Below are 13446 nucleotides of genomic sequence, written 5' to 3' on the forward strand. Positions count from 1 at the left end.
ATATATATATATATATATATATATATACACACACACACATATATATGCCAAAAATAAGGGTAATTACTATGAAGGGATAGAATATGACTCTTAAAATGAAAAATAAAAATGTTTTTTAAAAAAGGGATTGATAAGATTTTGGTTGAAAAAGGGAAAAAGAAAAACTCAAAGAAAGACAGTTAAAAAAAAAATTAACTTTGAAAGACTAAAGAATCATGGTAAAAAAGCCATGGATTCTGTGTGCAGTATTCCCCTAGCGCTGGAGTTCTGCCGTTCTCATTGATCGGTAAACTTGGTCTTGGCTGGCTGTTCTTGCTGATCTTCTCGGGGAGGGGCCTGTCGCCGTGGTTCCCAAATGTCTTTGCCAGAGGCAGAATTGCCCTGCACTTGCCGGTCAGGGCTAAGTAATCTGCTCGGGCTTGCTCTTGGGAGCTTTTGTTCCCAGCAAGCTTTTCGTACAGCTTTGGAGGCGGAGAGTGAAAATGGCGGCCTCCCAATCTCTGCCCTGGAGGAGCCAAGAACTCGGGGCCCTGCTCCTCAGTGAGCCCCCAAAGAAAAGCAGTCAATCACTCCCGTCTCCCTGGTCTCCGGCCGCACTCTGTGCTCACCCAGCCTGTGACTGAGCCTTTTTGTCTCTGGCACCTGACCCCGTGTGGAGTCTCCAAACCCAGCAGATCCCTGCGGTGCGCTCCCGCGCCGCTCCTCCCGGGGAAGAAGGTGAGTCTCCCCGGATCTGCTGCTTGTTGGGTCCCTGCTGGAGGAGCAGTGGCCCAACTATGCTGTGGATCATGGTTTATGGCAACCCCGAGCTGAGAGCCTGCTCCTCGGCTCCGTCTCTGCAGCCGGCTTCCCGCTCCGATCCCTGGGAACTCTGCTGCACTCAGGCATCCCTGGTCTTTCTGTGACCCCAAGGGTCCTGAGACCCCACTGTCCCACGAGGGTTCCACCCTCCGCTTAGCCATTGGAGAGACGTCCCTCAGTGGAGCAGACTTCTAAAAGTTCCGATTTTATGCTCCGCGGCTCTATTGCTTGCCAGAAGCGGCCGACGGAGACCCCCTCCCCCGCCATTTATCCTCCTGAATATCGCCTCGGATTCCCTTCTCCGCGTGTCCTTCCTAACAGAAGGTGTTTGCTTTTCTGTTCAGAGAGTTGTTGCTATTTTTTTCTTCGATCTCCTGTTGAGTTTGTAGGTGTTCAGAATGGTTTGATCCCTACCGAGCTGAATTCCTGAGGCCAGACGAAATCCAGGTCTCCTACTCCTCCATTTTGCTCCGCCCCTTCGATTTAAATATTTTTAATTTAAAGACAAGGCAACCTGTGTTGATCAAATCTAGTTGTATGGATAGTTCCATAAATACAGATTGTGCAGTTACAGTGGATACAGCCTAATGGTGTCTGATTAACAGCACTTAGTGATGATCAGTGTTTCTGAGGATCTTCGACAACCTGGACATATGTCCAGAGGGAGCAGCTGTGGAGGAGAGGAAGCCTCACCTACTTGTCTGGCTCATCTGCCAATTCCTGTCCCTGCTGCTTGCTGCAGTACTTTGGTTACCATCATTCACTGATTCCAGAAGTGAGGCAGGGCTGTTCCAGGCACTGGAAGCCCCATACAGGGGGCCTTCTCAGTGCGTGCGGTCACACTGGGGAGCGGAGTGGTGGGTGTGCTGTTTTCAGGCGTTATAGAGGACGAGGAGCAATGTGCAGGCTCTAGAGGCTCAGTCTGGTTCAGGTCCAGTCCTGGCTTCACCACTTACTCATTGTATAACCTGGGGCAGAGACTCTGTTTTGTCATCCTCACAATGGGTGTACCACTAGGGTTTGGAGTGCCACCTACTCAGTATTAGCTGTTATGACCATCTCATACTCATTACCATATTGAAAGAGAAAGGATCCATGAGGCAGACCATGCTTTTATTCTCCATCACATGCACAAAATCTGACACAGTGCCTGAAACACACCGGCAGGTATTCTTAGATGACAGTCATTGATAAGTGGTTTGTGAGGTTAATGGATGGCAGTTGAACAGCAGTCTTCTTTTCTCCGTGTGAGTGCTGAACTAGCTGTGGTGAAGGAGGAGGGCGATGGGGACTGGAGCATCAGCTCAGTTACTGATGGAGTTGCGGGGGACATAGTGTGATGCACATTAACACACAGGTTCCCGTTCCTGGGCACCTGACCGCCTCCACTCCCCCCACCCCCCGAAGTCCTTGATTGCTGCTGCCCAGGCACATGCAGGCCCTCCTAGCAGAGCACTTGCCCCCCACCCCCCACCCCCGCCCCCTGGCAGACCCTTTGTCACCAGAAGGGCAGGCACGGAGCTCGGCTCACGACGGCCAGGTGCCCAGTCAGATAGGCCAGTTCACTTGCCCTGGACGGGACTTTCACTGATGAGTGGGAGCAAAGGGCAGAGGGCTCCCCCCGACAGCTGGTTGAATGGGCGGGCAAGCGTGCATTGTTGCAGCTGTGGAACAGACCCAAGCAGATCGTATCTGGTCTGACGGAGCCGTCAGAGCTCATTCCGTGATGACTGGTCACATAGCCGGAATACATCCAGGTCAGCTTTGGGGCACAGCTGGTCGTTGTATACGTTATGAATGACGCATCCCTCTTCCCTCTCTCTCCTCTTGCCTCCCTCATCTTGTTCTGCAAGCCTCAACTCAGACATCTCCTCTTCAGCGTTGCCCAACTGCCCAGTGCAGGTTAGATGTCTCTTTCTCTTTGTCCCCGCACGTGTTCCTGTCCACACTGGCCACCCTGGCGTGCAACCAGGTGTCCCCCACACTGGGAGCCCCTGAAGAACAGGGACCCATACTTGGCCCCGCGGTCCTGCGCAGGGCCCTTTAGTTGACTGTGAGCCTTTGGTGTTGGGTTCCTAAGAAGGAATCCAAGGTCCTTAGGGGGGTGCAGCGTCTCCCACGGTAATGGTGCTGTCGTCTGTTTCTAGGCTAGGGCCCACCCAGCTCAAGATCTTCACTTGTGAGTACTGCAACAAAGTCTTCAAGTTCAAGCACTCGCTGCAGGCTCACCTGAGGATCCACACCAACGAGAAGCCCTACAAATGCCCCCAATGCAGCTACGCCAGCGCCATCAAGGCCAACCTCAACGTGCACCTGCGCAAGCACACTGGCGAGAAGTTCGCCTGCGACTACTGCTCTTTCACCTGCCTGAGCAAGGGCCACCTCAAGGTGCACATCGAGCGTGTGCACAAGAAGATCAAGCAGCACTGCCGCTTCTGCAAGAAGAAGTACTCAGACGTCAAGAACCTCATCAAGCACATCCGAGACGCGCACGACCCCCAGGACAAGAAGGTCAAGGAGGCCCTGGAGGAGCTCTGCCTCATGACCAGGGAGGGCAAGCGGCAGCTGCTTTACGATTGCCACATCTGCGAGCGCAAGTTCAAGAACGAGCTGGACCGTGACCGCCACATGCTGGTGCATGGGGACAAGTGGCCCTTTGCCTGCGAGCTCTGTGGCCACGGGGCCACCAAGTACCAGGCGCTGGAGCTGCACGTCAGGAAGCACCCCTTTGTGTACGTCTGTGCCATATGCCTCAAGAAGTTCGTCAGCTCCATCCGGCTGCGTGCCCACATCCGCGAGGCGCACGGGGCCGCACAGGAGACTGGGGTCTTCACCAGCTCCATCAACCAGAGCTTCTGCCTCCTGGAGCCTGGCGGGGACATCCAGCAGGAAGCCTTGGGGGGCCAGCTGCAGCTGACAGAAGAAGAGTTTGTGTTCCAGGGAGTGAATGCGCCCAAGGAGGCGGCCTGCTCCAGAGATGCTCAGCCTGAGGAGGGACGGAAGGAGCCAGAAGCCTCTGTGGAAGAGCCTGCCTCTCCTGTGCACTTAGCCACTCCCCAGGCCGAAAGCGCTTCCCTGCCACCCTGTGAGCTGGAAGCTGCTGTGGACTCCGCGGAACTTCATTCGCACTCGGTGGTTTCCGATCGGTTTTTGTTGAAGAATGATACCTCCTCTGCCGAGGCTCACGCTGCTCCCAAGGAGACCTTGGATGCCCCGCACAGAGCCTCCTCCCAGACTCAGGGCCAAGAAGTCACACCACTGCTGTCTGAGGCCAGAAGCGCAGAAGCAAACCAGGACATGCGGGGTGCTGAGAGCCCCCCGGGGGTGGGGCAGGAAGTGGCCGCCCCCCCACCCGAGGGACCAGACCCTAGTAAGTGTCTCAGGTCAAACCCAGGTGAGGCCTCAGACCCTGCTCTGGTAGCGGGTGCAGGGTACCTGGCCCTGCCCCAGCCTGACTCTTGCACGCCTGCCTCTGAGCACCGGGCAGGCATCAGCGCGTTCATGAAGATCCTGGATGGTTTACAGAAGAGACGGATGAACACCGGTTTGTGTGAGAGGATCCGGAAGGTGTACGGGGACCTGGAGTGTGAATACTGTGGTAAGGAGAGGCAGAGCTGGGCAAGCAGCCGGTTGAGCTCCGTTCCTGGCAGCCCCGCCTGTCCCCAGCTTGCTTTGGGTCCCCTCGTATTTGATTCAAGCTCATGTCTCTTTGCAAAGAACCGCTTCTAAATGAGCTACCCTTCTTCATCTGTAGATAGCAGCAGGTGCTGCCATTTAGCATGTGGAGTCTCTGTGGAGGCAGCCAGGGGGACTGGACAGTTAGCCTCACCGGCGTGGTCCGGCGTGTGCAGCGGTTTACCCCACGCCCTCTGCCAGAATGGGAACGAAGGGGAATTGTTCTCCTGGCACACGACAGGTGTAAAGTGTAGCTGAAGTTGTGGCCTTGTCAGCGCAGCTCTCTGTAGGGAACCCCGAATAGAGCCCTTCTGGCTCACGGTGCAGGCCTGGTCTCTGAGTCTCCCGGAGAGCTGGAGGTCCTGGCCGTAGGAGGCCTGGCTCTGGCCTGGGTGTCAGTAGTGTGTAGAGACTCTGGCTTACGCACGCGCACAGCCCTCTTCGGCGCTGTCCTTGGTCCTCAGCAAGCACTGTTTCCGTCCTCCCAGCTCTGACCTCACGCAGATGTAGCAGCACCTTAAGGTCTACAACCTCCTGCCTGAGCAGTAATTTGCAGACAGAAGTGAGGAAGGTGTGAAGGGTGACCTGGACAGGCTGGAGAGGGAGCTAAATAGAATAGTAAAAAAAAAATCATAATGGGAAAATCAAATTCAGTATAAAAGAAATTTCCCCGTTCTCATGTGACGATGTCTTTTTAGGCAAACTTTTTTGGTACCAGGTGCACTTTGACATGCACGTGCGCACCCACACGCGGGAACACCTGTATCATTGCTCCCAGTGCCATTATTCCTCCATCACCAAAAACTGCCTTAAGCGCCATGTCGTTCAGAAACATAGTAACATCTTGCTGAAGTGCCCCACCGACGGCTGTGACTACAACACTCCAGATAAATACAAGCTGCAGGCGCATCTGAAAGTTCACACGGAGCTGGTAAGTAGCAAGCCCGCGGCTGCGCCATCCACCCCGGGTGCTCCCCGCTTTCTAGCCTTGGTGCGTGTGGCGCCATCCTGCTTCCTGGGGCCCAGCATGCAAGCAGGCTCCTCGCTTCCCAGAATGCTTCACCCCAGGATTCCTTTAGCAGGGAGAGTCTCAGATGTCGCAGGATGATTCAGTTGAACAAATTCCCTCTCTCTGCAGATTTTTCAGCATTAGAGAAAAACTATCGAAGATCTGCAGAGTAGAAATAAAGCAAGGATTTGTTAAACTACGTTATAAAGAGTTATTAATAACAGAGGTACTAGTAATAAGAACTCAGTTCGATAGTGCCTGGGAAGCAGTAGGCAGTGTTGGGTTCATGGGGAGAACACGCGAAACAGTGATGACCACTGCCGTCCTCTTGTGGGGTTGGTTGTCAACTCTTTGCGAGAGATTGTGAAGCATTCTTATTTAAAAAAAAAAAAACGATAATTTAATCCAAGGGGCTGTTAATATTCATAACGGTAAAACTTGTTTAACTCTTTGGTGGAAGATGATGTAACATAATGAATGACTGTTTATTTTTGCAAATTCTCACGTCACTCAAGGGGCTGACACCCGAGCGTGATTTGAGCCTTCTGCAGGTTATAAAGGAGGTCCCCCCCCCCCCGGCCCCAGGTGTGGTTCTGCTTTAATGGCATTCCTTTTTATACCACAGACAGCGCAGAAGGAGGCTTCGGAAACTTGGTGTGCTTCCACTGTGTTCTGGCGTGGAAATCATTCACACTGTGGCGCTTTGTCACTCCGGGTGAAGTCGGGGTGTTGTAGGAGCAGTGGGGTGGGTCAGGGCCCGTGCTTCGGTGTTAGATGCCTGCCGATGCTGTCTCCAGCACTCATATGGACTGTGGCTGTTGGGGCAAATCACTTGTCCTTTCTGAGACTTGGCAGCCTTCTGTATGTAGTATTTATTAAAAAGTATATATTCATATTCTACACATACGTGTATATCTACATATATATGCACGTATATATTTACATATATGCGTATTATACACACATGTACACACATTTGCATACACACGTTTGATACATGCTTGCAGACACAGTGTATGTTTATTTCTGCATATAGCTCTCCCGGGTTCCTGGGAGGATAAGGTGGAATGTTCTGGCAAGAACCTAGCTCAGTGATTGTGTTGTCAACCCTGTGCCTGCTACTGCCTATCACCTGGGACCTCTTAGCGCCTGTTTCTCTCTCTTTCTGAGTAGGACACGGAGGCAGGCTCTTCCTGTTTCCTTACAGAATTGCTGTTAGATTGGTCGTGTGTCCAGTACTGTCTCAGGGCGGGGGACACTGGGGTGGCAGAAATCATTATGATAACTTTGCTAGAAACGCATATGAAGTCAAGTGGGAGGGCGGCCAACATGGGGACAGGGTGCTGGGGGCAGCCTTGGGGTGTAGCAGTTAAGACCAGGAACCAGACTGTGGGTTTTAGCTCTGGCTTCCCCAATTGGCATGCATCTGACTTCAAGATGAGTCATGTAATTGCCCTGTGCCCCAGGTTACCGATCCTTAGGAGGGTGAGGTGAGAGAATATACGTAAATGTCTCAGAAGGAAGCCTGAAATCGAGTAAGCACCATATGTCACTATTAGAATTGCTAGTATTTATTCTACTTATCATTTGGGGACTTGTTGCTCTGCATCGAGAGACTTTGAAACAGAGGCTGAAGGCTGACACAGAAGAGGAAGTTGTAAGAGCCCTTCAGTGTGTGGGACTGTTTTTCCCTTGTCTGTCAGCGTGTGTCAGAGGGACTCAGGTCCAGCCCAGGCATTTTCTTGCCTCTGGATGCTAGTGCTCAGCCTCCTGGCCACATCCCTGGTCCTCATGGTCAGCAGGGCCTGTCGGGGACACGTCCTAAGATCTTAAGCCCCGATTTCATATGGTTTCATTTATCTTGATAAACCAGCATTTATTTATTTATTTATTTATTTAATTTTATTTTTTTAAAGGTTTTATTTATTTATTTGACAGAGAGAGACACAGCGAGAGAGGGAACACAAGCAGGGGGAGTGGGAGAGGGAGAAGCAGGCTTCCCACCGAGCAGGGAGCCCAATGCGGGGCTCGATCCCAGGACCCTGGGACCATGACTTGAGCCGAAGGCAGATGCTTAAAGACTGAGCCACCCAGGCCCCCTTGATAAACCGGCATTTCAAGAAGCTTCTCTTTTCAACTTTCTTTGGTTGTGAATCTTCCTTCAGAGAAGCTGTGTCTGCAGTGTTGACACTTGAGAAGGCGTGTAGGGGAAAGGGGAGTGACGGTGTCGGTTCTCATCCTGTGGTCCGGGCCCCCCTTTCATAATTCTCATGCCACCTCCAGGAGGTGGGAGTGTTTCCTCCGCAGGGCAGATCAGGAGCCTTCTGCACAGTCATTTGGTAGCTCACGCCCGGTCACACGTTGGTCAGGGCAGATGGTCGTGAATGTCAGCCACGCCCCTCTGGCAGGTCTCTTGGAGACTTGCACACCGTTGGAAGGAACGTGCTGGAGGTCGATTTTGTCCCATGAGAGCAGGGGCTGCATGGATACTTTCTGTGCTGTATCTTGTGCTATGATAACGGAACGTCCCTGAGAGTTCCGCGAGAGAAGAGCGGGAATAAGGGAGCATGACTCTGTTGATTTTGTAAACACAGGGCATTATCCTGATTCTCATCAACACTCACATTTTCTTAGAAGTTGTTAAAGTGTGATTCTCCTCCCTGATGTTTGCAGTTCTTCCATTTGAGGCACTTTTAAAGGTGAATGTGCTCCTGGTGCCCTGAAGCTCGCTGACGCAGGCTAGAGGCGCCATCCTCTGCGAGCCAGGCATTGGGATTTCAGACATGAGTACGACCCCCGTCTGCCTTCAAGATGCTCTGTTTCAGGGAGCGGGGGGCGCTAAATAAGAGGACAGCATAGCAATGAGGGACGCTAAGTGAGGCCAACACAAAGTGCCCTTCCCCTCCCACACTGCCCTGGAGAGGTCAAGGTCAAGGTAAAGGAGGGCTGCCTGGAGGAGGGGTTCTGAGCTTGATGAGTAGGATTTGGCCCAGGGAGTGGCAAGGGGGGAGCTCCCAGCAGAGTAGGCAGCACACACCGAGGGGAAGCCTTTCTGTTTATACCAGGATATTGAAAACGTTTCCATGAAGCAAGCAGACTCATTTGCCAACGTAGTTAGATGGCATCATTTATGAAAACAGGTTCTAGTATTTGGAGTTTAGACAACATTTGTCTTTTGAGCCTGTAAATTATTTCTGGAATGAAGCTGAAGTTACCAGGGAAATGTTGACCTGGTGGGGAGATCTTCTGCTAGCTAGCATTGCTTACTTTCCCCTTCCCCAAGCCCTAGGCAGCTGCTCATCTGCTTTCTAGTTCCATGGATTGGCCTGGCTGGAGATTTTGTATAAAGGGGATCATGCAATTTATAAATAATGGCAGAGTGAGTATATATCCTGCTTTCTTTTTTTTTTTTTTTAAAGATTCCATTTATTTATTTGACAGAGACAGCGAGAACAGGAACACAAGCAGGGGGAGTGGGAGAGGGAGAAGCAGGCCTCCCGCCGAGCAGGGAGCCCGATGCGGGGCTCGATCCCAGGACTCCCAGGATCATGACCTGAGCTGAAGGCAGCCGCCCAACAACTGAGCCACCCAGGCGCCCCTATACCCTGCTTTCTTAGAGTTGTGGTGAGGGTAACACGAATGAGCTTCATGATGTAAAGGTGCTGAACAGAGGACTCTGGTCAGGGAAGGGTCTACCTGGCTTGGGAGAGTGGTGCTGTTGTGACCTCACATCAGCCTGGGGCTTGGTTGTGCCCCGGAGAGACAGGCCAGGTGTGTTAAAAGTCTGGCTGGACTTTGGCATTTGATCCAACTGATTCCCATGCAGTGCAAAATTAAGGAGATTTTAAATTGAACCCCTGCGCCACCCCAAATGGGCCTCCATCCAGGTCCATTCTAGTTGCAATAGGACCCTGGGATAATTTGGCTGAGTTTCCTATTTCTGTGACTCTTAACCATGTCTTTGCTAATGATGCACTCAATGATCAGAAGGCGTGAGTACATTCAGTATGGGCTCTCCCACCACATCCTCTCTTTCCTGAAGAACTAGGTGGTGTGACGTATAGTCAGGGCTATATTAGCATCAAGGAAATGTGGAGAGCCAGCCAAGGGTGGTAGTTAATGATGTTGCCGGAGCAAGCCCCCTTTTTACAGCACTGTGCAGAGTTTGTGCAGGGGAGACTCAAAGGATGTCTCTAATGCCAGGGGCTTTGGGCTCTGGTGGGCTGTAGCTCAGACCCCATGTCCACCTCTGTGATCTTGGACATTTGCTGAGCCTCCGCTTTCTCATTTGTAACATGAAAATTAGGTACCATCTCTGGCCTGTCAAGGTCATGGCATGTAAATTAGAAAATGTGTGGAACACCCAGATCAGTTTTTGCAGTCCACAGGTACTGGGCCATGAAACAGTTTAGTTGTGGAACAGTTTAGTGGGTCACAACTAGTAAGTATCTCTTAAAAAATGAAATGCCATAGGCAAGATGGCGGAGGAGTAGGAGACCTGGATTTCGTCTCCTCTCAGGAATTCAGCTGGATAGGGCTCAAACCATTCTGAACACCTACAAACCCAACAGGAGATCAAAGAAAAGAAGAGCAACAACTTTCTGAACAGAAAAGCGACCACTTTCTGGAAGGTAGGACGTGTGGAGAAGTGAATCCGAGGCGATATTCGGGAGGATAGACGGCGGGGGAGGGGCCTCCGTCGGCCGCTTCTGGCAAGTGATAGAGCCGTGGAGCACAAAATCGGAACTTTTAAAAGTCTGCTCCGCCGAGGGACATCACTCTGGTGGCTAAGCGGGGGGTGGAACCCTCCGGGACAGTGTGGTCTCAGGACCCTCGGGGTCACAGAAAGACCGGGGGTGCCCGAGTGCGGCAGAGCTCCCAGGGATCAGAGCGGGGAAGCCGGCTGCAGAGGCGGAGCCCAGGCGCGGGCTCTCAGCTCGGGGTGGCCATAGACCGTGATCCACGGCACAGTCGGGCCCCTGCTCCTCCAGCAGGGACCCAACAAGCGGCAGATCCGGGGAGACTCACCTTCCTCCCCCGGGAGGAGCCGCGCGGGAGGGCACCGCAGGGATCTGCTGGGTTTGGAGACTCCATCCGGGGTCGGGTGCCGGAGATAGAGGCGCGCGGTTGCAGGCCGGGTGAGCACGGAGTGCAGCCGGAGACCGGGGAGACGGGAGTGACTGACGGCTTTTCTCTGGGGGCTCACTGAGGAGCAGGCCCGAGTTCTCGGCTCCTCCGGGCCGGAGATTGGGAGGCCGCCATTTTCACGCTCCGCCTCCAAAGCTGTACGGAAAGCTCGCAGGGAACAAAAGCCCCGGAGAGCAAACCCGAGCAGCTGACTCAGCCGGGAGGGGGCAAGGGCGGGGCAATTCCGCCTCCGGCAGAGACATTTGGAAACCACGGCAACAGGCCCCTCCCCAGAAGATCAGCGAGAACAGCCAGCCAAGACCAAGTTTACCCATCAATGAGAACGGCAGAACTCCAGCGCTAGGGGAATACTGCACATAGAATTCACGGCTTTTTTACCATGATTCCTTAGTCTTTTAAAGTTAATTTTTTTTTTTAACTGTCTTTTTGTCTTTTTATTTCTTTTTGAATTTTTCTTTTTCCCTTTTTCAAACAACATCTTATCAATCCCTTTTTTTAAAAAAAAAAACATTTTTATTTTTCATTTTTAGAGTCATATTCTATCCCTTCATAGTGGTTACCCATATTTTTGGCTTATATATATAAGTTCTCTCTTTAAAATTTTGAGATAGTTTCTTCTAACAGATTAAAATATACCCTAAATCTCTAGTATATGGTGTTTTCTATTCCCCTGCCTGATCACATCCTCTCCCTTTTTTTTTCTTTTTCTTTTTTCTTTTTTTAAATCTTCTTCTTTCTTTTTCAAACAACTTCTTATCAATTCCTTTTATAAAATTTTTTATAATTTCCATTTTTACAGTCATTTTCTATCCCTTCATCATATCAACCCTTATTTTTGTACATATATCTTTTTCTTTCTTTAAAATTTTGGGAGACACTTTCTTCTAAAAGACCAAAACACACCCCAAATCTAGTGTGTGGCACTGATCTATATACCATATAGATCATATTTGATCACATTCTGGTTTTTCTTTTGTTGTTGTTGTTTTGTTTTGTTTGTTTTTGTTTTTATCTTTATCTTTTTCTTTTTCTTTTTTCTCTCTTTCCCCTTCTTATCCCACTGCTTCGGGTCTTTTCTGATTTGTTTAGAGTATATTTTCTGGGGACGTGGTTACTCTGCTAGCATTTTGTTCTCTCATTAATCTATTCTCCTCTGCACAAAATGACGAGACGGAAAAAATCACCTCAACAAAAAGAACAAGAGGCAGTACCGACTGCCAGGGACCTACTCAATACGGACATTAGTACGATGTCAGATCTAGAGTTCAGAATCATCACTTTAAAGATACTAGCTGGGCTTGAAAAAAATATGGAAGTTATTAGAGAAACTCTTTCTGGAGAAGTAAAAGAGCTAAAATCCAACCAAGTAGAAATCAAAAAGGCTATTAATGAGGTGCAATCAAAATTGGGGGCGCTAACTGCTAGAATAAATGAGGCAGAAGAGAGAATCAGTAATATAGAAGATGAAATGCTGGAAAATAAAGAAGCTGAGAAAAAGAGAGATAAACAACTACTGGATCATGAGGGCAGAATTCGAGAGATAAGCGATACCATAAGACGAAACAACATTAGAATAATTGGGATCCCAGAAGAAGAAGAAAGAGAGAGAGGGGCAGAAGGTATAATGGAGCAAATTATAGCAGAGAACTTCCCTAATTTGGGGAAAGAAACAGGCATGAAAATCCAGGAAGCACAGAGAACCCCTCTCAAAATCAATAAAAATAGGTCAACTCCCCGACATCTAATAGTAAAACTTACGAGTCTCAGGGACAAAGAGAAAATCCTGAAAGCAGCTCGGGAGAAGAGATATGTAACCTACAAGGGTAGAAACATTAGATTGGCAACAGACCTATCCACAGAGACCTGGCAGGCCAGAAAGGACTGGCAGGATATATTCAGAGCACTAAATGAGAAAAATATGCAGCCAAGAATACTCTATCCAGCTAGGCTGTCATTGAAAATTGAAGGAGAGATAAAAAGCTTCCAGGACAAACAAAAACTAAAGGAATTTGCAAACACAAAACCAGCCCTACAGGAAATCTTGAAAGGGGTCCTCTAAGCAAAGAGAGAGCCTAAAAGCAACATAGACCAGAAAGGAACACAGACAATATACGGTAACAGTCACCTTACAGGCAATACAAAGGCACTAAATTCCTATCTTTCAATAGTTACCTTGAATGTAAATGGGCTAAATGCCCCAATCAAAAGACACAGGCTAACAGACTGGATTAAAAAACAAGATCCATCGATATGCTGTCTGCAAGAGACTCATTTTAGACCCAAAGACACCCCCAGATTGAAAGTGAGGGGGTGGAAAACCATTTACCATGCTAATGGACACCAAAAGAAAGCTGGGGTGGCAATCCTTATATCAGACAAATTAGATTTTAAACCAAAGACTGTAATAAGAGATGAGGAAGGACACTATATCATACTTAAAGGATCTATCCAACAAGAAGATCTAACAATTGTAAATATCTATGCCCCTAACATGGGAGCAGCCAATTATATAAGGCAATTAATAACAAAAGCAAAGAAACACATCAACAACAATACAATAATAGTGGGGGACTTTAACATCCCCCTCACTGAAATGGACAGATCATCTAAGCAAAAGATCAACAAGGAAATAAAGACTTTAAATGACACACTGGACCAAATGGACTTCACAGACATATTCAGAACATTCCACCCCAAAGCAACGGAATACACATTCTTCTCTAGTGCCCATGGAACATTCTCCAGAATCGATCACATCCTAGGTCATAAATCAGGTCTCAACCGGTACCAAAAGATTGGGATCATTCCCTGCC

At 49.7% G+C, this 13446-nt stretch overlaps 1 protein-coding gene across 10 annotated transcripts in view; it reads left to right on the forward strand.

Annotated features, from left to right (window-relative positions):
* Positions 1-13446, forward strand: part of ZFAT (zinc finger and AT-hook domain containing) — a 213264-nt gene that overhangs the window by 82909 nt on the left and 116909 nt on the right. For all 10 annotated transcript variants that reach the window (XM_064587846.1, XM_064587837.1, XM_064587839.1 and 7 more), the window contains 2 exons: positions 2949-4399; positions 5175-5407. In XM_064587846.1, the coding sequence (XP_064443916.1) occupies positions 2949-4399; positions 5175-5407 (1684 nt within the window). The remainder of the gene's footprint in view (positions 1-2948; positions 4400-5174; positions 5408-13446) is intronic.

Source organism: Mirounga angustirostris, unplaced genomic scaffold (assembly GCF_029215605.1).
Source record: "Mirounga angustirostris isolate CCGP_5_RB_7025 unplaced genomic scaffold, mMirAng1.0.hap1 SCAF_4, whole genome shotgun sequence".
Taxonomy (NCBI): Eukaryota; Metazoa; Chordata; class Mammalia; order Carnivora; family Phocidae; genus Mirounga; species Mirounga angustirostris.